Source organism: Barbus barbus (genome assembly GCF_936440315.1).
Source record: "Barbus barbus genome assembly, chromosome: 28".
Classification (NCBI taxonomy): Eukaryota; Metazoa; Chordata; class Actinopteri; order Cypriniformes; family Cyprinidae; genus Barbus; species Barbus barbus.
In genome coordinates this window covers 30,017,758-30,043,486 of record NC_136756.1, presented here as the reverse complement: position 1 = coordinate 30,043,486, position 25,729 = coordinate 30,017,758, and the positions used below count along the sequence as shown (strand labels likewise).

At 35.9% G+C, this 25,729-nt stretch overlaps 3 protein-coding genes across 3 annotated transcripts; all 3 read left to right on the top strand.

The window, feature by feature from the left end:
* The first annotated feature begins 17 nt into the window (after positions 1–17).
* LOC306848747 (spindlin-Z-like) lies at positions 18–3,467 on the top strand. Its single transcript, XM_079383489.1, has 3 exons — positions 18–703; positions 1,387–1,871; positions 2,925–3,467. The coding sequence occupies exons 1-3, from the start codon at positions 690–692 to the stop codon at positions 3,116–3,118; spliced, it is 693 nt and encodes a 230-aa protein (XP_079239615.1). The 5' UTR covers positions 18–689; the 3' UTR covers positions 3,119–3,467.
* A 926-nt stretch (positions 3,468–4,393) lies between these two features.
* Positions 4,394–15,933, top strand: csgalnact1b (chondroitin sulfate N-acetylgalactosaminyltransferase 1b). The gene is made up of 8 exons (XM_079382572.1): positions 4,394–4,452; positions 6,423–7,104; positions 7,737–7,953; positions 8,029–8,130; positions 9,783–9,961; positions 13,237–13,325; positions 13,439–13,520; positions 13,585–15,933. The coding sequence occupies exons 2-8, from the start codon at positions 6,576–6,578 to the stop codon at positions 13,866–13,868; spliced, it is 1,482 nt and encodes a 493-aa protein (XP_079238698.1). The 5' UTR covers positions 4,394–4,452; positions 6,423–6,575; the 3' UTR covers positions 13,869–15,933.
* A 133-nt stretch (positions 15,934–16,066) lies between these two features.
* Positions 16,067–25,174, top strand: LOC306848594 (phospholipid phosphatase 1-like). Its single transcript, XM_079383236.1, has 6 exons — positions 16,067–16,434; positions 17,854–18,005; positions 18,821–19,092; positions 19,250–19,307; positions 24,261–24,437; positions 24,509–25,174. Exons 1-6 carry the CDS (start codon positions 16,323–16,325, stop codon positions 24,626–24,628), a joined length of 891 nt encoding a protein of 296 aa, XP_079239362.1. The 5' UTR covers positions 16,067–16,322; the 3' UTR covers positions 24,629–25,174.
* The last annotated feature ends 555 nt before the right edge of the window (positions 25,175–25,729 follow it).

Here is a 25,729-nt window from a genome sequence, read left to right as displayed (position 1 = left end):
CAAAATAAAAGTCTTTTGTTGACAAAAAAATCGTATGTTTGAAAATATTTGCAAATATTCAGCCCTCGGTCACGTTTGGATGTGGAAAGTGAGATACAATTCATAACTGAAAACAACAACAACAACAGCGAATGTCAGATTCTCTGAATGTATAGGATCATTTATTTGAACGAATCTTCGAGGTTGTGGTTGTTAATAGCAGCGATAATCCTGCAGGCGGCGCTACCGCTGACTCACAAACACATTTATTTATTTATTTTATTTTTTTAGAAACACAAATTAATTCATTCTGACTCGATTTCATGATTATTGACAGTTGTTTAGAACAAAGCTGTTCATATTTCAGTTGCTCGCTATACTTTAGCATTTGGTTACAAACGAATTGATCAAGATAATCGAACTATTTTAAACTCGATTCGAGCACATGAAATACAACCGATCTAAATCATTACCTTTCTGTATTTATTGAGAAAACGTCTAATTTCAAACGCATGAAATCGTGATTTCTGTTAAATACCACGTGTGCTTGTTTTTATTGAATGAGGCGCGCTCCCGCCAGTCTGCTCGTGCCCGCGCTGCGCAGAGGAAACGCGAGGCTCACTTTTGCTGAATTAGTTTGATTATTACTTTACAGTAATTGTGCAGAATCAAAACCAAAACAGCGTGAAGCAGCGAGACACAAGTTTGCAATGAGCACCGGACAGTGAGTCTCTCGTGTGTGTGTGTGTGTGTTTACATTGTTTTGCTGTAGTTCACTTCATTTCCACTTTACATGTGTGACCCTGGAGCACAAAACCAGTCATAAGGGTCATTTAACACTGAATAAATAATCTTTCCATTGATGTATGGTTTGTTATGATCGGACAATATTAGAAAATCTGGAATCTGAGGGAGCAAAAAAATCTAAATATTGAGAAAATCTCCTTTAAAGTTGTTCAAATGAAGTTCTTAGCAATGCATATTACTAATCAAAAATTTAATTTTGATATATTTACGGTAGGAAATTTACAAAATATCTTCATGGAACATGATCTTAATATCCTAATGATTTTTGTCATAAAAGAGAAATTTATAATTTTGACTCATACAATGTATTGTTGTCTATTGCTACAAATATAGCCCAGCGACTTAAGACTGCTTCAGAGTCACATACTGTATATGAAAACAAAATTTTTATTATTTATTTGAGCTAGTTTTAAAGGCAATAATTTTAGTTTTCGTTTAGTTTTTTGTATCTTATTTTATTTTAGTGACGAATGTTTTTGTTAGTTAATGATAACATGGGGAGTACTTGTGAAGAATTGTGATTCTTTTGTAGATGAATAATCTTTTGTAAACGGGCTAGAATGAGCAAATGATTGTAATGCTCTGTTGTGTGTTTATCAGGCACAAACACATGCATCTCTGCAGGCCTGCTGCGTCTCTCAGTGAAAGCATTGTGGGCTGTCGAATACAACACAAATGGAAGGAAGATGTCTGCAGTCCGGTGTCTCGGTGGACGGGGACGGTGCTAGTCCAAGTGTCTGTCAACTTGTCTCTGTACCTCATCAAGTACGATGGAGTGGACTGCGTTTACGGCCTGGAGATCTTCAAAGATCAGAGGGTTCAGAATCTGGAGATTTTCCCCGGGGAAATCGCCTCGTTTCGGGTCAGTGACACTCGTCTGGCGGATCAGCTGCTGGGAAGGCCGGTGAGTCACCTGTTTGAGACGGATGATGGCTCCAAGGATGAGTGGAGGGGTTTGGTGCTCTCCAGGGCTCCCAGCATGCCTGCGTGGTTCTTCATAACGTATGAGAAAGATCCAATGCTGTACATGTACCAGCTGATGCAGGATTATAAAGACGGGGACCTTCGGATACTTCCGGATCCTGGTGAGTGAGTCTAAGAAAGAAACTAAAGCTTCTTTACTGGCATCGATGCCTCAGTGAAGAAACTTTAACATCCATGGTTCTTTATAGTGCAAAAAGGTTCTTCAGATTACTAAAATGTTCTTCACACTAAGAAAAAATGGTTCTTTTAAGAAAGGATCACTGAAAGGTTCTTTACAGTGTGAACAGTGGAGTCTGACTCGTGAACAAATGACTCTCTAAATGATTCACTGTAATGAATCAGTCAGAAAGATTCACAAACAGTGTCAAACATATAAAATGAATCATTCTAATAGTGTGAACAGTGGAGTCTGACTCGTGAACAAATGACTCTCTAAATGATTCACTGTAATGAATCAGTCAGAAAGATTCACAAACAGTGTCAAACATATAAAATGAATCATTCTAATAGTGTGAGCAGTGGAGCCTGATTCGTGAACAAATGACTCTCTAAATGATTCACTGTAATGAATCAGTCAGAAAGATTCACAAAGAGTCTTAAACTGACAATTTGAATCAGTCTAATGACTACAGTGTGAACAGTGGTGTCTGAATCATGAACAAATGACTCTCTAAATGATTCCCTTGTCATGAATCAATCAAAGACTCACAGACAGTCCCAAACTCACAATTTGAATCAGTCTAATGACTCTACACTCGTAAAAATAAAGGTTACACAAGGGTTTTTCGCAGTGACTCCATTCAATTTTTGGTTCCCTGAAGAACCTTTCAGTGAACAGTTGTTAAAAGAACCATTTTTTTCTCAGTATGAATAATATTTTAAAAGACCCTTTTATGGTTCCATGGATGTTAAAGGTTTTTCATGTAACCAAATACGCAATAAAAAAAAAAAAAAGAGTGGAAGGGGAAGAAATGTTCCTTTAAATAAGTATTCACTGATTTGGAGAAATATAAATGATTCTTCAATCCAACCCAGATCAGGAACCTTTATTTTTAAGAGTCAGTATGGGGCAATTGTAACATTTTCCCCTTTTTAATCAACTCAAATCTTTGATTGTGCAGGACTGTTGATTATTAAAGGCTTTGCTCCATCAGATGATCCGGCGGAGCTCAGAGAGTCGGGTGAGGTGAGCGAGACGCTGGTTGGGAAGCAGGTGGAGTGTGAGAATAAGGACGGCACGCAGAGGATGGGCACCATCATCCAGCAGGTTCAGGCCAAACCCTCCGTTTACTTCATCAAGTTTGAAGATGACTATCACATCTACGTCTATGACATGGTTGGATCGTGAGCTTCCACTCAGACCTTTGTCGTCATCATGCATCGGCATTTTCACTGGAGCAAAATCTGTGTTTCCAGTCAGTTTGTCTTATTAATAAAAATCTCTGATTCCGTTTGAGATTGTGATGTGCCTGGTTTGTTTTCTCTCTTCAACTGCTGTATGCCAAACTCTTGAGCTTCGGTCCTTAGCCACAAAGATATATTTTTATACTGTGAGTTCTTGTTCAGTTCAAGTGTCTTTTTGGTTGTTTGCTGTTCAAGAGTTTCATCTCTGTTTGCTTGTGTTGTAAAAAGTGCCTTTCTCTCTTCTGAGATCTTTCTGACTCACTGTATTAATTAAAATCATTTATCTTTAACATAGGAAGTGCTTCATTTTTGATTAGCATTGCTAAGAACTTCATTTGAACAACTTTAAAGGAGATTTTCTCAATATTTAGATTTTTTTGCTCCCTCAGATTCCAGATTTTCAAATAGTTGTATCTCAGACAAATATTGTCCTTTTATAACAAACCATACATCAATGGAAAGATTATTTATGTATAAATGTATAAATCTCAATTTAAAAAAACTGACCCTTATGACTGCTTTTGTGCTCCAGGGTCACATAATTAGTGAATATGCATATAAACAGCCTTTTAATGAACAGAGTAGAATAATCACGGCTGATAGTAAGACATGCAAACGTAACAGAAAAGCAAACTGGACTCAAGAACATCTGTTACTTCTTGTCCAGCTGATTAATGAAAACAAGGATCTAATCAAAGGAACATTTAGAGTTGGGATAACCTCCAAAACCAAAGGAGATCTCTTTTTAAAAGCATATTATCATCAAATATTTCTAAACTGTTTACGTTCCGAGGCAGATTTCCAGAAACAGCTATTTTAGGATGGTTTGTGACTTCGGACTCCTCTTCTCTGCTCCTGACCTTTCACAGATTTAGGAGCTAGTTTTAGTGCTAAACACTTTGTGAAACACTCAGAGCAAAAATGTAGGAGTACTAAATTTAGGACTGACACACCTATTATTTTTAAGATTTTCTCCTGAATCAGTGAGCTACTTTTAGCCTGAAGATGTTTTGTGAATACGGGCGCTGAACTCTAGCTCCTGTAGAACAGCCTGTCTTTCATGGTTTTGATGGGAGGAGTCGCATGGAGCCCAACAGAGCGCTCACTGAGCGGCTCTCTGCATTACCCATGATGCCTCACGGCGGAGCCGCTGCACACAGAGGGCCCCTTCAGGACCCCGCCGGTAATATGCAATCATGCTGGACAGGGTAAACATTTCAGTGCAGCTTGCATTTATGAGCTGAATCTGAACATTACCTGCGTGACTGATCAACAACAGTGAGTAGGCATTTGCTTGATTTAATAAATGCTGTTCAAATCATTTAAAACAGGAATGCACCATGTAGCTAATTATTGAATATAACATCATAAAATAGTGTTTTTACAATCATATATAAATTTGATGGTTTTTGCAGCAATTTTATCTCAAATAAGAGGGGTTTTTGTCCAACTGGAGGTGAAAAAAATTAAATAATGATCTGAAATGTTTCAAATCAGTTTATTGGACACATGAAAAATGTGCAAAATAATATGACACACTTTACACAGCCGTACATCTTGGGAAAATATTCTGCTTATTTGTAAAAAAAAAAAAAGGCCTAATATTACTTTATTTGATGATGCTGAGTTCAAAAATATTAATTTACCTGTACAGTTTTCACAAAATAAGACGATTTTTCAGATTATAAATCAGATGTAATATCAAATTAACGAAAGCAGTCACATGACAAAAAGTATTATCATGAACTTCAAATCTGCAAAGGAGTAGAACAATAAGTTAAAATACTCCAGAACTTTACATAAACTCAAGTTTATACACTGAAAAAAATAATATTTTTTTTAAGGTAAGTGGTTGCAAACTATTTATTTTAGCTAAATTCAATGAATATTTTTTTTCAGTGTAGATAAATAAGCTTTTTTTCACATAATTTGTGCTGTTTGGATGCAGGGAACATCTGAATCATGTTTGCATTGTCTTCTGTCCTTGAAATCAGGATCAAGCATCAAGTAATGTCCTGCATGTGAAGATGGGCTGAGAATTGAACAGTTGTATTCTGGCTCATATGAAGACATGAATGTGTTTGTGGTGTTTAAGAGAGAATACAAAACTAATTCACCAGGAAAAATGCTACAAAATGCATCACATATTTAGTGAGAAAGTGTGACTCTCTCCAGCAAAGCAGACACTATTTTTGAAATCAGCAGCAAAAAATAGCAAGAAAGAAGTATTGGATTTAATTGAGCAAATATGGTGTTATCTGCTGAACATAACTCGTATAACCTGCACATCTCCTTCAGCATTATTTATTATATAGTGCTTTTTACAATGCAGATTGTGTCAAAGCAGCTTTACAAAGTGTTAAACAGGGAAATAATGAATTCACATGTGAATAGCCACACATACAAACGATCATATCTGTCTGTTTTTAACACAAAATTGATTTCAGTAAATGGTTATTGTTCCAGATCAGTGTTATTTAAGTGATATAATATTTTTTAATTAATATTAAGTTAATATTTTTTGTTTAACTTTAATTTTAGTAGATTTAATAATTTAAAAATAATGTGGTTTGTGTATTTTTTTATTAGTTATTATTTTTATTATTGATTTTCATTAATGATTAATTAAATTTGTATTAATTTTTAGTCTTAGTTTATTTAGTTTTAGTTATTTATTACTTCAACAAACTAAATGTTGCCTTGGCAACTAGCTGAAATAAGTTTAATTTTAAATATTTTATTTCAGGTAAGATTTACTTAGTTTCAAGTAACAAATTAAAAATGCTTTTTAGTTTTAGTTAAATGACTCTGCTGCCAATTGTATTTGTCTTGACTTTTATATTTTTCAGTGGTTTAATTTTTGTTTATTAGTGCATTGAACGTGCAAAATATAATATAAATATAATACAAAATATGATTCTCTTACTCTTACTTAAAATTTTGTTTGTTTTTTTCTTTAAAACAAGCAAAAATATCTGCCAATGAGGCACTAAAAATAATCTTGTTTAGCCTTTGAATTAAGATTATTTTTCTTACACCATTGGCAGATATTTCTGCTCGTTTTTAAGCAAAAATTTACAAAAACAAATTTTTTTTTTTTTTTTTTTAGAAAACAAGACTTAATATCTTAAATCATTTTACTTGTCAAGTAAATGCATCTTGATTCAAGAATGTTTAGATATACTAGAAAACAAGACAAAGCTAATTGTTTGCAGTGTATTGACGCCTGTTTGTTTTTGTGATTTCAGATGCACTCTTGCTGGAATTGTTGACAACATCAAGAAAAGACTGAATTCTGGATGAAATCGCATCATATTTTTACTAAAACACTGTCTTTAGTTGCACAAATCAGCATTGTTCGACCAGAGCTGTGTGTTTAGTCAGAAAGCAGTCAGTCAGTCATGCAGAGGCGATGGTTTCTGGGAAAGCGTGTGATTTCTGCGCTGCTCTTCTGCTTCGTTCTGCTCCTGTATCGTCAGGCCTGCAGGTCTCCAAGCCAAACCCGCTCCAGACGTCCAGCCGGGGAAGATGCATTCGAGGCTTTACTGCAGCAGCATGAGCAGAGCTATCTCCAGCACAGCAGAAACCTCACCAGACGGATCTCACAGCTGAGAGCAGAGCTGCAGAGATCCGCCGTGGAGCTCGAGGAACACAACCAGGCCGAGCTGGAGGATTTCCTGCAGAAGCAGCTCAGACGGGCCGAGGTCTTCACCGGAGAACAGCTGCCCAATGAGTTTACGGTGCTGCCGTTTGAGACCTTCACCCTCCGCCGGGTCTATCAGCTGGAAAGCGGACTAGCCAGGCTCCCGGTGGAAAGTCCGGTTCGTCAGGACCGCAGGAACGAGCTAAACGAGGCATTAGAAGCAGCGCTGCATCTGCTGAACGAACCCCAGCTCAGCAGGATTTACTCTCCTCAACATTTCTATGAAGGTCAAGCTGATTACTTCAAGGCCGCGTCAAATGCAATTTAAAGATTCATTACCCTGAAAAACAAATCTGCACTGCAAAAAAATATTATCTTGTATTATTATCATATTATCATATATTTTAAATATATATTTTTATTTAATATTGTTTTTGCTGTATGGAACTGAGATATTTTATCTTGTTTTAAGATAATTGCACTGGAAAACAAGACAAACATACTGAGGAAGGAAATCATATTTTGCAGTGTAGCAACATTTTAGAGATTGAAGTTAAGTTTACAGTAAAAAGGTATATTTAATTAATATATAGATGCACACAGTGTCATAAACACAAACACAAAACACCATCATTAACACATCATATTAAAATACTGCAATAAACATTTATTTAACAACACAAAAGCAGAACAGATGACAAAAAACGAAGTTACAATATTAAACCATCAAATGTGAGTGACAAATGTACATTATAAGATGACTTGTTTTTCACTTCCAAAAACTGCACATTTAATATTACTGTAAAATTACATTCAAACTATTTTAAAAATGAACATGTTGCAGCATTTATACAGTCTTTTGTTGATGATTTGTTTTACAGTAGAGGCTGCTTCAAATGTAATTTCTCTTTAATGGCAGGAATCTTCCGCACAGAGAGGGATAAAGGAACGTTATATGATCTGACGTTCAGAGAAAACGGTGCTCCAGACTTCAGGAGGCTGGTGTTCTTCCGTCCGTTCGCGCCGCTGATGAAGGTGAAGGAGGAACTGATGGACGCATCTCAGATCCTCATTAATATCATCATACCGCTGGCCGACACAGTGGACGCATTCAGACAGTTCATGCAACATTTCAGGTAAAACCCAACCTCTTCTGACCATCAGTGAGTTTCATGTCATGTGATGCTTCATCTCCTCTCCTTGTGTCTCAGTGACGCTTGTATTCATCAGGATGGACGGACGCATCTCACCGTGGTGCTTTTTGGGTCAGAAAAGATGCATGAAGTGAAAGGAATTCTGGATGGAATGTCAAGGTAGAGAAAAGAAAAGAAATGCAATAAATACGAAAAAATAAAATAAACAAATCTCACTTCCATACAGCAAAAAATGTAATTCAAAATATACCATAAAATTATATATATATATATATATATATATATATTATATATATTTAATCGATTGACAGCCCTAATATATATATTTATTAGGGCTGTCAATCAATGCAAATATTTAATCGTGATTAATCGCATGATTGTCATGAGTTAACTCGTGATTAATCACAACTGACACATTTTTATTTGTTCTAAATGTACCTTAAATTAATACTTTTCAAGTTTGTAATACTCTAATCAACATGTGCATGGTCAAATATGGATGCTTTATGCAAATGTATGTTTATTATTATTGAAACCGTAGTCAACAGAGCATGAAGAGGCCATAGATGTTTTTTAAAGAACTTGTGCATGTCTATTAGACACATGAAAAATAAATACCAGGTTCCCATAAACCTGTTTACATTTTTGCAGGACAGGCCAACTCTTCTTCTGAACATGCAAAATGTGCATTTATTATTTATTATTAGATTTGTTTGCCTCTCTGTGCTCACATACTGTATTTTGATGCAGCTAAATTCTCAACTGTTTTTATTGATATATTTGACTGTTTCTGTTGTCAAACAATGGAATGAATATGAAATAGTGACTGAAACGCGACCCATTAAGACTATAACCTCTCCCTTCCAAGATGTTAATCTGCACAAAAATGATAATCGAGCAATGTCTGATGAAATCCAATACACATAAGATAAAGACAATAGCTGTGCTGTGATTTCGGCTATACTTGCATGTAAAATTAGAGAAGATACATAATATCTGTGTTTAACTGAAAGCGCTGCTCCTCTCCGCCGCGCGCTGACCAATGCAGATGCAGTTTATGTTTTAAAATATATATTTTTTTTTACCAATATGCTTTTTTTGGTCATTGAAGATGTATTTTAAAAATATAAAAATATAAATATATCCATATATTTTAATCCAAAAAAATACATTCACACATCTTGTTTTCCAGTACAAATATCTAAACAATCATGATGTATTTACTTCAGAAGCAGTCTCAAGTCTTGTTTTCTGAAAAAAAAAATAATAATAATAATAATCAAGATAAAATATCTGTTAGTCCCATATAGCAAAAAATTGGACTTTATGCTAAAATATGTTTCAAAATATATTTATGAAAATTATTTTCTACCAGTATATTTTAGACTATTTTTGTTTTTGCATATTTTGAAAATATATTAAAAAAATATTATAAAAAAACAAATCATTTAAAAAATATATGTTGCCCTCCATATATTTCAATCCAAGAAAATACAGAGACATATATGTATATATATATATAAAACATTATTTGTTGTCAGCAATGTAATACACTGGAATAAAAATAAATAATAAATTAATCATAAATGTAGGCTACTGTAAAATTGGAAATGTATTTTTGACCCTGACATACTTTTTGAAATACATTTTGGTATATGAAAGTTAAAACTAAATACATTTTCAATTTCAAAAATATATTTAATTGAGTTTCACAGTTTACAGCATATATTTAAACTATATTTTCTGTATGGGCTGCATCACAACACAGTGAGTCATCATGAAGAAACACTAGATGAGTCTCTGTCCCGCAGGAGAATGAAGTACAGGAACGTGACTCTGATCCGTCTGAACGAAGCCTTCTCCAGAAGACGAGGCCTGGATGTCGGCGCTCGAGCCTGGAAGCGAAGCAACGTCCTCCTGTTGTTCTGTGATGTGAACATTCGGTTTAACGCAGAGTTCCTGAACTCCTGCCGTATGAACGCAGAACCAGGTACAGAACTGAGAAAACCTAAATCTGTCAACAATTCTTTCAAAATGAATAAGTCCAATGTATTGGTATAGCTCTTTTCATTATCATTCAAAGCAGCTTCACAGACATAAATCGACATCTCAGAAAAATATTATGGGGTTTCAAATCAAAATATTACCTCCTGTTATGAAATGAAACATATTTGATATATGTCCACTGTAGAGGACACCAGGACTAAAAGCATGTTTATTACACATTTTAGGAGACACAACAAATGAATAGGGAATTAAATTATATTTCAATATTCCTATGAAATAATAGGATATTATTATGAATATCTGGCCAGTTATTACTCCCATTATTAAACTTATTTTTTCAACATGCTGTCCCAACAGCACATTAATATGCAAATTAGACACAGTGTAAAGATAACATTGTGTTTAATGGGAAAACCCATTTTTACACACATACTGCATCAAGAAAAATGGTATATCAAATAATTTTGCTATATATTTTATAGCATAGTTGAGAATTATCCTTAAACAAAGTTTGGTATAAAAAAATCCAGAAACCTAAAAATGTATCATTGTTTTTGCCTTTTCATGTTTATTCATGCCATTTTATTATTTTGAGAAAAACATAGTCCTGGTGTTGCATACAATATTAATAAAATATAATTTTTCAAAAATGTTATTTTTCCATTCTTTTCTTATGCACTAAACAATGTAATGACATGAAAACATACTAAATTCACAAGGCTTTTTTTCTGGTTCTCAGGAGGATAGAGCAGGTTTCAGATCTGGGCGATACATGACGATGTTACGAGTGATCCTTTGGATTCAGATCAATCAATATTGTATTCATAATGGTGTCAAGCACATTTATCAGTGCGGCAGTGCCTCAAATGCACATCGGAGCTCTCAAAGTAACCCTGTTGTGTTGAAAAGCATTGCCTTTTGTGTTGCAGGTCAACCTGACCCACATTAGTTTCCATGCATTTCGCCAAAAATCAAGATTCATCTAAAAACACAAAACATCTATTGTAGCTTGTCAGAGACTAAAAAATAAGATATGAGAAACTATTAACTCTGTTTAAAACATTGTTGCAAATAAATACAACTAAGGATAAGTAAATAACATTTTTTGCACTAGTGTATAGTACTTACTTATTTGTAGCTGGTGTAAATAGTAATAATAATGTTGGTTTCTCAAACAGGGTCAAATGAGTTTCTCATATTTCTTTTCAGTGCTGAAAGTTTTTGACTGTGAAACTCAAATAGATAAAGAAACAACGAATTCTGTCCGAAAGAATCAAAAGACAAGTTTTTAATTTCAAGTAAACTTTGATTCTTAAATTTCAAAAGATCGTATGTATTTCATAGTTTAGTCTTTGAGAGGCTACAATAAAGGCTTTCTGCAGTTCAGAAAGTTGATTTTTGTTAATTGCATGCAAATCAATGGGAGGAATCATGGAAATCAATCTGACCTTGACCCAATGCGACCAACATTTGAGCAAACTATGATCAGTTGTCATAGCTGAGAAGTCTAAAAAAAGTAATTAAGGGATTTACACAATAGCCAGTTTTGTTTTAAACGAGAGTAAACAATAACGATACAATCAATAATATGAATTTTCTTTTTTATTTACATCAGCTTTTCAAAGTCTTTCTAATTTGTGGGGGGAAAAAATGCAAACTAAAATGTTGTTCTCTTCCCTGAAAGAAGGCAGCTAGGGTTAAGTACACTAGAAAAAATATATAATATACAGTGGTGTGAAAAAGTGTTGGCCCCCTTCCTGATTTTTTATTTTATTGCATGTTTGTCACACTTTAATGTTTCAGGTCATCAAACAAATTTAAATATTAATCAAAGATAACACAAGTAAACACAACATGCAGTTTTTAAATGAAGGATTTTTTTATGAAGGGAAAACAAAATCCAAACCCACATGGCCCTGTGTGAAAAAGTGTTTGCAAATGGAGAAAACATGGAACAGTGGTGAACCTTCCCAGGAGTGGCCGGCCGACCAAAATTACCCCAAGAGCACAGCGACGACTCATCCAAGAGGTCACAAAAGACCCCACAACAACATCTAAAGAACTGCAGGCCTCACTTGCCTCAGTTAAGGTCAGTGTTCATGACTCCACCATAAGAAAGAGACTGGGCAAAAATGGCCTGCATGCCAGAGTTCCAAGACGAAAACCGCTGCTGAGCAAAAAGAACATAAAGCCTCGTCTCAGTTTTGCCAGAAAACATCTTGATGATCCCCAAGACTTTTGGGAAAATACTCTGTGGACTGACGAGACAAAAGTTTAACTTTTTGGAAGGTGTGTGTCCCATTACATCTGGAGTAAAAGTAACACAGCATTTCAGAAAAAGAACATCATAGCAACAGTAAAATATGGTGGTGGTAGTGTGACGGTCTGGGGCTGTTTTGCTGCTTCAGGACCTGGAAGACTTGCTGTGATAAATGGAAACATGAATTCAGCTGTCTGCCAAAACATCCTGAAGGACAATGTCCGGCCATCTGTTCCTGACCTCAAGCTGAAGAGAACTTGGGTTCTGCAGCAGGACAATGATCCAAAACACACCAGCAAATCCACCTCTGAATGGCTGAAGAAAAACAAAATGAAGACTTTGGAGTGTCCTAGTCAAAGTCCTGACCTGAATTCTATTGAGATGCTGTGCCATGACCTTAAAAAGGCGGTTTATGCTCAAAAACCCTCCAATGTGGCTGAATTACAACAATTCTGCCAAGATCAGTGGACCACAATTCCTCCACAGCGCTGTAACTGACTCATTGCAAGTTATCACAAACGCTTGATTGCAGTTGTTGCTGCTAAGGGTGGTCCAACCAGTTATTAGGTTTAGGGGGCAAGCACTTTTTCACACAATGCCATGTGGGTTTGGATTTTGTTTTCCCTTCATAATAAAAAACTTCATTTAAAAACTGCATGTTGTATTTTCTTGTGTTATCTCTGATTAATATTTAAATTTGTTTGAAAATAAAAAATCAGAAAGGGGGCCAACACTTTTTCACACCACTGTATATATATTTATTTCTTTGTTTTTTTTATGTTTTACAAGAAAATACCATCTCAGTCTTTCTGCTTCAGAATTTTGTGTTTAATTCAATGTTTCAAAGTACTTAATTGTAAGTACTTCATTGTAAATTTACAAGCAGTTTCTGATCGTAAATGTACAAATGTATTATGCAGCACATGATTCGAGTGTTATTTCCAGCCTAAGAGGGCGCTATTGAACTCTTCAGACTTTGTGTGCATGTGTCCTCACAGGTAAAAAGGTGTTTTATCCAGTGATGTTCAGCCTGTATAATCCAGAGGTCATCTATGGTCAGCACATCCCTTCTGCTGAAGATCAGTTGGTAAGATCTCCTTCATTCTGTGTTGGTTGTTATATAACTTCACAAATATATGATTCTGAAAGCTGTATGATGTCATTTCTTAAGTCTTGGAAAAATGTGCTTTTCATTGGCAGTTGATCAGGAAAGATTTTGGCTTCTGGAAGGATTTTGACTTTGGGACAACGTGCCAGTACAGATCAGACTTCATCAACACAGGTAACACAGTGGGATTCTGCCGTGTGGTTGAGTTTTGCGTGTTTGATCTTCTGTTTCCTCTAAGGTGGATTTGATGTGTCTGTGAAAGGCAGAGCTACAGAAGATGTTCATCTCTACAGGAAGTTCCTCCACAGCGGTCTGATGGTGGTTCGCGCTCCGTCACGTGGCCTGTTTCACGTGTGGCATCCAACCATCTGTCACGCACATTTATCCAGCGAGATATTTAAACTGTGTTTGCAGGACAAAGCACTGAACCAGGCGTCTCACAGTCAGCTGGGACAAATCATCTTCCACCAGCAGATCAACAATCATCTGCACAAATACAAACAACGCAATATCAAGTCATGAGGAACAGAACTGTCAATTATTCAACGACAATGATGAAATATGAACTTATACTGAGATATAAATCACTTACTGTGTTTGAGCTGAAGGACACTAATACGTTCTATATAGTTACTTTACAGCAGAAATGCAATTTGTTTCATTATTCGTTTTTTAAATCTCTCACTAGAATGAAACCGAATAATATTTAAATTTGTTAATCGAACGAAATCGACAGACATTTATATCTGTTAATCAAACAAAATTGACCGACATTTATATCTGTTAATTGAACAAAATCAAACAAAATTTATATCTGTTAATTGAACAAAATCGACCGACTTTTATATTTGTTAATTGAACAAAATCGACCGACTTTTATATTTGTTAATTGAACAAAATCAACCGACTTTTATATCTGTTAATTGAACAAAATCAAACAAAATTTATATCTGTTAATCGAACAAAATCGACCGACTTTTATATTTGTTAATTGAACAAAATCAACCGACTTTTATATTTGTTAATTGAACAAAATCAACCGACATTTATATCTGTTAATTGAACAAAATCAAACAAAATTTATATCTGTTAATCGAACAAAATCGACCGACTTTTATATTTGTTAATTGAACAAAATCAACCGACTTTTATATTTGTTAATTGAACAAAATCAACCGACATTTATATCTGTTAATTGAACAAAATCAAACAAAATTTATATCTGTTAATCGAACAAAATCGACCGACTTTTATATTTGTTAATTGAACAAAATCAACCGACATTTATATTTGTTAATTGAACAAAATCAACCGACTTTTATATTTGTTAATTGAACAAAATCAACCGACATTTATATCTGTTAATTGAACAAAATCAAACAAAATTTATATCTGTTAATCGAACAAAATCGACCGACTTTTATATTTGTTAATTGAACAAAATCAACCGACATTTATATTTGTTAATTGAACAAAATCAAACAAAATTTATATCTGTTAATTGAACAAAATCAAACAAAATTTATATTTGTTAATCAAATAAAATCAACCGACATTTATATTTGTTAATTGAACAAAATCGACCGACTTTTATATTTGTTAATTGAACAAAATAGACCGACTTTTATATTTGTTAATTGAACAAAATCAACCGACATTTATATTTGTTAATTGAACAAAATCAACCGACATTTATATTTGTTAATTGAACAAAATCAAACAAAATTTATATCTGTTAATTGAACAAAATCAAACAAAATTTATATTTGTTAATTGAACAAAATCAAACAAAATTTATATTTGTTAATTGAACAAAATCAACCGACATTTATATTTGTTAATTGAACAAAATCAAACAAAATTTATATTTGTTAATCAAATAAAATCAACCGACATTTATATTTGTTAATTGAACAAAATCGACCGACTTTTATATTTGTTAATTGAACAAAATCAACCGACATTTATATTTGTTAATTGAACAAAATCAAACAAAATTTATATCTGTTAATCGAACAAAATCAACCGACATTTATATTTGTTAATTGAACAAAATCAACCGACATTTATATTTGTTAATTGAACAAAATCGACCGACTTTTATATTTGTTAATTGAACAAAATCGACCGACTTTTATATTTGTTAATTGAACAAAATCGACCGACTTTTATATTTGTTAATTGAACAAATTCAACCGACATTTATATCTGTTAATTGAACAAAATCAAACAAAATTTATATCTGTTAATCGAACAAAATCAAACAAAATTTATATTTGTTAATCAAATAAAATCAACCGACATTTATATTTGTTAATTGAACAAAATCGACCGACTTTTATATTTGTTAATCGAACAAAATCAACCGACATTTATATTTGTTAATTGAACAAAATCGACCGACTTTTATATTTGTTAATCAAACAAAATCAACCGACATTTAAATAATTTAATTGAATAAAATCAACAAACATATAAATCTGTTAATCGAACAAAATCAACCAACACTGTTTTCCTGTAATGTGAATCTGCTTTGAAACATCTGTATTGTATAAATGGCCTTATAAATAAAACGGACTTGACTTGGCTTGTTTATTTTATATTTTAAACAGTGTTTGGAATGTTATGAAAGCTGAATGAGAATGCAGAAGCCCTGCTGTGTTTTAGGCATCAGTGAACGTGACTCTGCTGAGGAAGAGGAAGCGGTGGGCGGAGCCTGTAGATGATTGACAGGCGGAGGGATTGACCTCACCATCATGCGATATGAAGTAACCGGAGATAAAACGGCGACATACATCGGACCATCGCCATAAAACGCACATGATTCACGCTTGTGCTTAACGAAAAACACGGAAAAGTGATTGGAGAAGCAGCCAAGTGTTTCTTTCTTTTTCGATGATCAGATTATCTCCAGTTTAACTAGTGCGTTCGTGTTAACAAGTTAAAGAGCTGATTTGTTTTATCTGATGTAAATAAATGCTCAGCTCCAAGTTCTCCAAGAGCTCCAGAAGTGTGTTTGCGGAACTGAGAATGTTCGAGACTAAAGGACTCTTCAGTGTTTGTGTGGACGTCAGCTGTGTGCTGCTCGGTAAATAACTCTCTTCCAGATATCTGGCCTCTCTCTCAGCAGCGGGTGCTCTTCCTGAAGTAACGTTACATCTGCGTTATTATTGTAACCGCTTGAGATTCTTCTGAATATAAATGTATCAACATTGTTTCAGTTCATATTCATTTCAGAAGCACATCATGCATGAATGTATATTAGCACGCATACTCGTTATAGGTTATTCATACGTCATTGCACATTTACCGCAATACACACTTTTATTATTGCTCAGAAAAGCATAAGTTGTCTCGAGATACAGTTCTTTAGTTTATTTTATGAGGCGAGATAAAAGTACAGCTGTAAGTGTTCACAGATAAGTTGTGTTTACATTGTATTCATATTATAGAAATGGCCCAGCTAACAAAATAACGTTTTGTCAAAGTTGTTTTTAAATGTTCTCTAAACGTCGTTTTTTAAATAATAATAATAATTAAAATTATTTACGTTAGAGAAAACATTAAGGGAACATTTTGTGTTGTCATTTTGCAAGCATTGTGGGAACATGCAAGTAGTAAGTAATGTTAAAAACAAAAGAAAAACTAAGTAAAACGTTCCATGAATGATGTAATAGCTAACATTTTCTGCAGGTATTAAAAAGGACTTAAAATTCACTTAATGAAGGCCTTAAAGGGTCTTAAATCAGACCTGAATGTCTTGAATTCAGAAAGTCATGGAATTAAATGTTGAATACTGTGCCCACTTTTCTGAGCCCATTGGCAGATATTTGTTCTTGTTTTAATCAAACTCAACTCATTTTCATCAGTTTGTCAGAAAACATCTTATCATTTTGCTGGTCAAGTAAATGCTTCTTGATTTAAGCATCTGCACTGGAAAATTACAAAAGTGGATATTGTGTTTCCTTCAATTTCCTTTTCTTGGTCTTACATTTACATTCATAACCCCTGGTTATTATTACTATTAATGTTACTGGAAATTAATTTTGAGAGAACCTTGTCAAAACGTTCCCAGACGGCTGGGATATTTCTTCACACAGTCGTAGATGTTTAAAGCACTTATTGTAGGCTGCTAAAACCTACTATATGCACCATATTCCAGATACTCAAGCCACTATTAGCTCTATATTATGTGCATTATTAGATCATGCATAGAAATGTTTAGAATGTCTGTGGACGAGGAAATTGTTCAGTCTGTGATTCCGAATTAATTTAATGGCCTGATGTGATGTTATAGAATAATAAGACTAGTCTGGTGACACAGAATAATGCTATTGTTGAACAACTGATTTAAATAGCGTGCAGTGATTTGATTATTTGCCATTATAGTGTCTCTTCAGCAGAATCTGCACTGAAACATTGCTCTTCTCCAACAACATGCTACATACCTGAGATGATGCATTGCTTTTCTTTTGAGAGCTTCATTTGTGCTTTCTGTCTGTTGCAGCTGGACTTCCATTTGCGATATTGAATATTCAGCACAAGCCATTCAAAAGAGGCTTTTTTTGCAGCGATGACTCCATTAGGTACCCCTTTAAAGAAGATACCATATCCTACCAGTTACTGATGGGGATAATAATTCCATTCGCACTGTTGATAGTAAGTGTTCGGTTGCTTTCTTAACCAGCGCCTGTATTCACAGAACATCTTCAGGATAAAAGTAGATCATAACTCACCGATTCAGGAGAAAATCTTAAAAATAATAGGCGTATCAGTTCTACATTATTGCTCTAAGAGTATTTCACAAAGTGTTTAGCACTAAAACTAGCTCCTAAATCTGTGAAAGGTTAGGAGCAGTGAAGAGGAGTCCGAAGTCACAAACCATCCTAAAATAGCTGTTTCTGGAAATCTGCCTCGGAACGTAAACAGTTTAGAAACATTTGACGATAATGAGCTTTTAAAAAGATATCTCCTTTGGTTTTGGAGGTTATCCCAACTCTAAATGTTCCTTTGATTAGATCCTTGTTTTCATTAATCAGCTGGACAAGAAGTAACAGATGTTCTTGAGTCCAGTTTGCTTTTCTGTTACGTTTGCATGTCTTACTATCAGCCGTGATTATTCTACTCTGTTCATTAAAAGGCTGTTTATATGCATATTCACTAATTGTTTACGAGAAGCATACAGGCTGACAATTAGCTGAACATATACTTGTTTAACTTAGTGACACAGCCTGCATTTTAAAATCTTTATTTGAATATGGCAATTAACAATTTTATCACTGTGTGCATATTTAATAAGCTTGATGACATCATCCATAGTAACAAGGCAAACCCCGCCCCCTTAATCTGAGTTTAAGACTTCTCTCTATTCCTCAGTACAAGTTTGTCTCAGCAGCTTTGTGAATACAGGCCCTGAACTTCACTTGCCATTAGTTGATCAAATCTTCATGCATTTTGTTTTCTCTTCACCACAGATAATCTTCGGTGAGTGTTTTTCCCTATATCTGCGGTCCAGAGCTTCTTTCAGTTACGAGTATATAGCGCGTGTGTATAAGGCGGTGGGATCATTGGTGTTTGGAGCGGCGTTGAGCCAGTCTCTGACCGACATCGCCAAATACACCATCGGCCGACTGCGGCCGCACTTTCTGACTGTGTGTAAACCGCACTGGAGTCTCATTGACTGTAAATCCGGTTATATTGAGAACTTCACGTGCACAGGAGATCCAGTCATCATCAATGAAGGCCGGTGAGTGAGCTGGAGTCATGCGCTAACATTCACAAAGTCAAATTCATTTTTACACTTTTGCATTGAATCTGCAAGTGCATTGTTTGATTTAGAAAAGAACGCATTGTTCTGGTTGCATCTGATTTGCTAATTATGATGTACAATCTTCTACCGACAGGCTTTCCTTTTATTCTGGTCACTCATCATTCTCCATGTACTGTATGCTGTTCCTCGCTGTAAGTGTGTTTTTATGACAGTATTTCATCTGTTTCATCAAATCTAAGGCGAGATGCTATAGGCAAAACCAGTGCTTTTTTTTAATGCACATTTTTGTTTTTGTTTTTTATCCACTTTTTAATGTCACAAACTCCAGGGAAGATGATAAAAGTAAAACAAGGTTCATTAAATAACTCAAAATAGACAGCCAATATGCAAGACAGCATACTATACACGAACAATACCAATCAACTAAAGGATGGAAACAGAGAAACATAAATACTGGACAAAACTAATGAAACAAACTAAAATCCCATGATAATGAAACAAACTAAACAGAACTGTGACCGCTGTCTTCTTTCAGACTAGTGGAAAGCAATCATCCAAAACACGCATTTAAGTCTTTCTTTTATTGCACTTCATCTATTTGCATCTGTAGATTTCAATTCCAATCCATATCTTTAAAGAGTTTTATCGCTTACACACACAAAACAGATGAAGGTTCATACTTCATTCACACTGATTTATACATTTTCCTCCTAAAAACATGGTGAGAATGTGTTTGAGTTCAGTCTGTTGACAGTGTTTTCTGAGTCATGGAGTGATAAAACAGAAATCCAAAATCCTCTCTGGAAAAACCTTCACTGTAAAAAATAAATAAATCAAGAGTTGAGCAAACTTAAAAGTTTAAGGCTACCAGCTTCAGCAGATTTTTGAGTTTTCTCATCTTCTTTTATTCAGTTTATGCAACAAAAAGTTGAGAAAACTCAAAAATCTGCTGAAGCTGTCTGCCTTAATCTTTTAAGTTTGCTCAACTCTTGATTTATTTATTTTTTTACAGTGTTTAACTCTGATATGACAAAAATCAAACCAGAATATGAAACTGACTTTATCCAATCAGGACAAACTCTTAAAGACTTTTACAAGATGGACCCAGAAAAACTTTTACAATTTATTTCAAAGATACATTTAAAGAATCTTTTATAGAATTTTATGTACAAAACTTTGCTTTATGTAATTTTAGTATTTTGTATTGTGCACTACTGTATTGTTTTAATCTTTGTTTGCAATGAATTAGCCTGTGAAGCTGATGTGGCAATAAACTTAAATCAAGTCAAGTCTGACATGATCCAATCTTCAGATGCATGTGCTGGAAATGCATTCAAAATTGATGCATATTTAATTAGATAATGCCTCATTTGAATATTAATCAACTGGAGCAGTATAGTAATATCTATTAGTTTACATTTCTACCCTATTCACCTCAAGTGTTTTGCCTTAAGTGATGTTTATCATATACAGTGCCCTTCATAAGTATTGGAACAGTAAAGACAAAATTGCTCTGTTGGCTGTGGAGTCAAGACATTTGCAAATATGATTAAAAGATGAATATGAGACAAAACTACAGAATGTCACATTTTATTATTAGCCGTTTTAACACATACATGTTTTACCAAATAAAAAGAGCAGCACTTTTAGAGTTCATCCCACTCATTGATGTGAGCATAAGTATTGGGACAGTTGAACATAAGGCAGATATAAAAGATTAAAAGCTATTATTTAGTTGCAGATCCCTTGCACACAATCACAGCAGTGAGTCTGTGACCCATAGACATCACCAGACTCTTGCTCTCATCCTTTGAAATACTTTTCCCAGCCTTTAATGCAGCCAATTCCAATTGTTGCTTGTTTTGGGGAGTTTCTGCCTTTACTCTCCTCTTCAGCTGCTGAAATTCATGTTCAATCAGATTTAAATCTGGAGATTGACTTGGGCAATCTAACACTTTCCATTTCTTTGCTCTTATAAATTCCTTGACTGAACTGCAGGGTGTTTTGGGTCATTGTCCTGATGCAATATGAAGCACTTCCCAATGAATCTGGTGGCGTTTTCTTGAATATCGGTAGGCAAGATGGTTTTGTACCCTTCCAAATTCATTCTGCTACTGTCATCATACATTAAGTCATCAGTAAAGTTGAGAGGGCCTGTTCCAGAGACAGCATGCATGCCCATGCCATGACACCACCTCCACCATGCTTTACAGATGAGGCTGTATGCTTGGGATCATTGCAGTTCCCTTTTTTTCTCCACATTTTTGCTTTCCCATCACTTAGATAAAGGTTCATCTTTGTCTCATCGGTCCATAAACACAGTTCCAAAACTCTTCTGGCTCACCTTTGTGCTTTTTGCAAACTCTAATCTTGCCTTTCTATTTTTGGTGCTGGTCAGAGGTTTGCATCTTGCTGTGTTGCATCTGTAATTCTGTGTCAAAGTTTCCTGAGGACATTAGATTGTCAGAGCATCTCTGCACTCAACCACTTCTACTCACAATTTGAGATACAGAACGACACACCTGCACAGAAACTTCTCACATCTCCAAACGACCAGGTACTCTGTCTCTCTCCAGCCGACGTAAGGAAGACCCTGTCCCGGATTAACCCATGAAAGGCTGCGGGCCCTGACAACATACCTGGACGTGCACTGAGAGACTGCTGCACGGCTGACGGATGTCCTAACAGACATCTTCAACACCTCGCTGAGCCAGGCAGTCGTCCCCACGTGTCTCAAATCCACCTCCATAATTCCAGTACCAAAGAAGTCACCCGTGTCCTGTCTGAATGATTATCGTCCCATAGCACTGACCCCAATCATGATGAAGTGCTTTGAGAGGTTAGTCATGCATCACATCAAGTCCAGTCTCCCAAACACACTGGACCCGCTCCAGTTTGCATACCGTCCAAACCGTTCCACGGACGATGCAATATCCACCACTCTCCAACTAGCTCTTACTCACCTGGAACAGAAAGACTCTTATGTTAGAATGCTGTTCATCGACTTCAGCTCAGCATTCAACACTATAATCCCACAACAGCTAATCCACAAACTAAACTTGCTGGGCTTTAACACCCCCCTCTGTAATTGGATCCTGGACTTTTTAACTGCAAGACCTCAGTCAGTCCGTGTCGGCCGCAACTCCTCCAGCACTACCACACTGAGCACAGGTGCCCCACAAGGCTGTGTGCTCAGCCCGCTGCTCTTCACGCTGCTGACCCACGACTGCACTGCCAAGTTCAGCTCCAACCACATCATCAAGTTTGCTGATGACACAACTGTGGTAGGCCTCAATAGCAACAACGATGAAATGCTCTACAGAGAGGAAGTGGCACAGCTGGCTGAATGATGTGGTGCTAACAACCTGTCCCTCAATGTAAGACAAAAGAGGTTATGATGGACTTCAGGAGAAACTCTGTTGACCACCCCCCACTGACCATCGACGGCTCAACCGTGGAGAGAGTCGGCAGCACTAAATTCCTGGGGGTGCACATCACAGAGGATCTCACCTGGACCACCAACATCACGTCACTTAATAAGAAGGGACAACAGCGCCTCCACTTTCTCCGCCGGCTGAAAAGGGCAAGTCTCCCGCCACCCATCCTCACCACTTTTTACAGGGGCACCATTGAGAGTGTGCTGACCACCTGCATCACTGTCTGGTACGGGAACTGCAGTGCTGCTGACCGCAAGACCCTACAACGGACAGTGAACACTGCCGCAAAGATCATCAATACCCCTCTCCCCTCCATCCTGGACATTTTCCTTACACGATGCTCCAGCAAGGCCTCCAGCATCGTGAAAGACCCCACCCACCCCTCCCACAACCTCTTCCAGCTCCTACCATCAGGTAGAAGGTACTGGAGTATCAAAGCTCGCTCTGTCAGATTGCTCAACAGCTTTTTTCCCCAGGCTGTGAGAGCCCTGAACTCCAATCTCCCTGTCCCCCTCTGACCCCCCACCCACCCAACTCATTAATACTGTGACAACTTCTCCTAAGTGCAATTCTGAGTGTGCTGCACACAGGTGAGTGGGCTATACAAACCACCTGTAGTAACGCACTCATCCCACTATATGCACACTAGACACTTTCTATGAACACTCCCTGCTACAAAGACTCAATAAGAAAATGTTTACTTGAGCATTGCACCACAAATCTTTTTGCACTATGCACTGCTTCCCACAAAATCTCTCTTTAATCTGCACAACAATTTAATGTACGAAATATATATACAATTTTTATTTTTATTTCTATCTTTTTGCACAATTTCATGTACAGTATATATGTAAAGTTCTTGTACAGTCAGTTTGTGTATGTCTAGGCAACTAGGTATAGTAGTTATAGTATAGTCAGATGCTCTTTTTTTTTTTTTTCTCTCTTATACTTGCATTGTTGTATGTTTATCTTATGTTTAACTAGTATGTAGCACCGTGGTCCTGCGAGACACGACATTTTGTTCCACTATATGTCCACACATGTAGCAGAATGACAATAAAGCTCAACTTGAACTTGAACTTGGATCACCCCAGCTTTCTGGAAGCTGTTGGTGATTTTACAGACACGTCTTTTAGGATTCATTTTCACAGCTTTTATGATTTGTCTGTCATCATGTTGTTTTCTCAGCCGATCAGGCAGTTGTTGGTTGCTGGTGTCGCTGGTGGTTTCCAAACTGCCCTGATTTCTCCATGCCCTTTGTTTTTTTTGCTAGAGCTCTAACTGACTTCCTCTTTTCTTTTAGCATCCAAATTGCTTGCTTTTCTCTCAAAGTCAGCTCCCTCGTCTTCATCCTGGTTTGTGTGTGTCATCATCGAATGCAAGATTCAGAATACAGAAGTAATGGATATAACTGATACGACACATTCCCTGCTTTTAATATCTGAAGAATCAATGCAACAGGACACAGCTGATCACTTAGAAAGACCTGTGAGGCAACTGCTCCAATACTTATGCTCACATCAGATAGAGGGATGAACTCTAAAAGTGCTGTTCTTTTTATTTGGTAAAACATCTATGTGTTGAAACGGCTAATAATAAAATGTGACATTCTGTAGTTTTGTCTCATATTCATCTTTTAATCATATTTGTAAAATACTTTTGGAGGGCACTGTAAATATATTTATAAATGTATATTTCTCTTTACAGCTGTATCTCCAGTCTAGACTGAGAGCAAGTTGGGCTCGACTGGTTCGGCCGACTCTGCAGTTCTCTTTCATCGCGGCGTCTCTTTATGTGGGTCTGTCACGTGTCTCTGATTATAAACACCACTGGAGTGATGTTCTCACTGGACTCTTGCAGGGAGCCGCCGTGGCACTGTTTACTGTAAGTGAGGCCGTACGCTTATTAATAAATACATAACCTGCTGTAACCAACACACTTCTCTCTCAACGCAGGTGTTCTTTATATCGGATCTGTTCAGCGCCAAACGCACGTCAGATAAAGGTCAGGAAATCTCGCACACGAGTCTTCAGGAGACGTCAGATCCACCGAACCATTACGGCAGCACAGAGTGAGACAGAACGCACTGGATATGGAAAGAGTCGCAGTGGATTTTCCATCCTTACAGTAACATGCAATCCTTTCCACAACTGATTCACTTCATTTTTATAATGTTACTGGGGACAAAAAGGTTATTTTTCATAATGCACAGCATTAGAGAAGAATAAAATGTCATCATGATAAATATCAGGCAGTGCAACAATATTCGTGCTGCATATGTGACCCTGCAGCACAAAAGCAGTCATAAGTAGCACAGATATATTTGTAGCATTAACCAAAAATACATTTTAGCTATGGGTCAAAATTATACATTTTTCTTTCATGCCAAAAATCAGTAAGTAAAAGATATTTTGTAAATTTCCTGCCGTAAATATATCAAAACTTAATTTTTGATTAGTAATATGCATTGCTAAGAACTTCATTTGAACAACTTTAAAGGAGATTTTCTCAATATTTAGATTTTTTTGCTCCCTCAGATTCCAGATTTTCAAATATTGTCCTATCCTAACAAACCATACATCAATGGAAAGATTATTTATTCAGCTTTCAGATGATGCATAAATCTCAATTTCAAAAAATTTCTGTCTTATGACTGGTTTTGTGGTCCAGGGTCACATATTTCTCTCCGCAGTCATTGCACTGAACGTGGCAGTGTAAAAATTGGTTTCTCTTTCCTTACAGACCTCATGCGGTTATTTATACAACTACAGGTTAAAGTTTACTGGCTTTCAGGAATCCAGATTGCTGTTTTCCCACTTGATTTTGAAATGATACGGCTCTTTTAACACCCTTAAAAAAAGATCAAAATAAAGCTGCTTTGCTGAAAATGATGGTTTCATGAAGAACCTTTAACATGCATGGGACCTTTTCCATTGCATTATAGTGGAAAAAGTTGTTTTAGATTATTAAAATGTTCTTCATATTAAGAAAAGATGGTTCACTGAAAGGTTCTTTGGTGACCAAAAATGGTTCTTCTATGGCATCGCTGTGATCTTTTTTTCTTTTCTTTTTTTTTTTAAGAGTGTATGCATCCCTATCAAACAAGCCAACATTTCTATCTGATAATATTAGAAACCAACATATGCAAGTATAAATGTCTTATTTCAGCGAGGTTG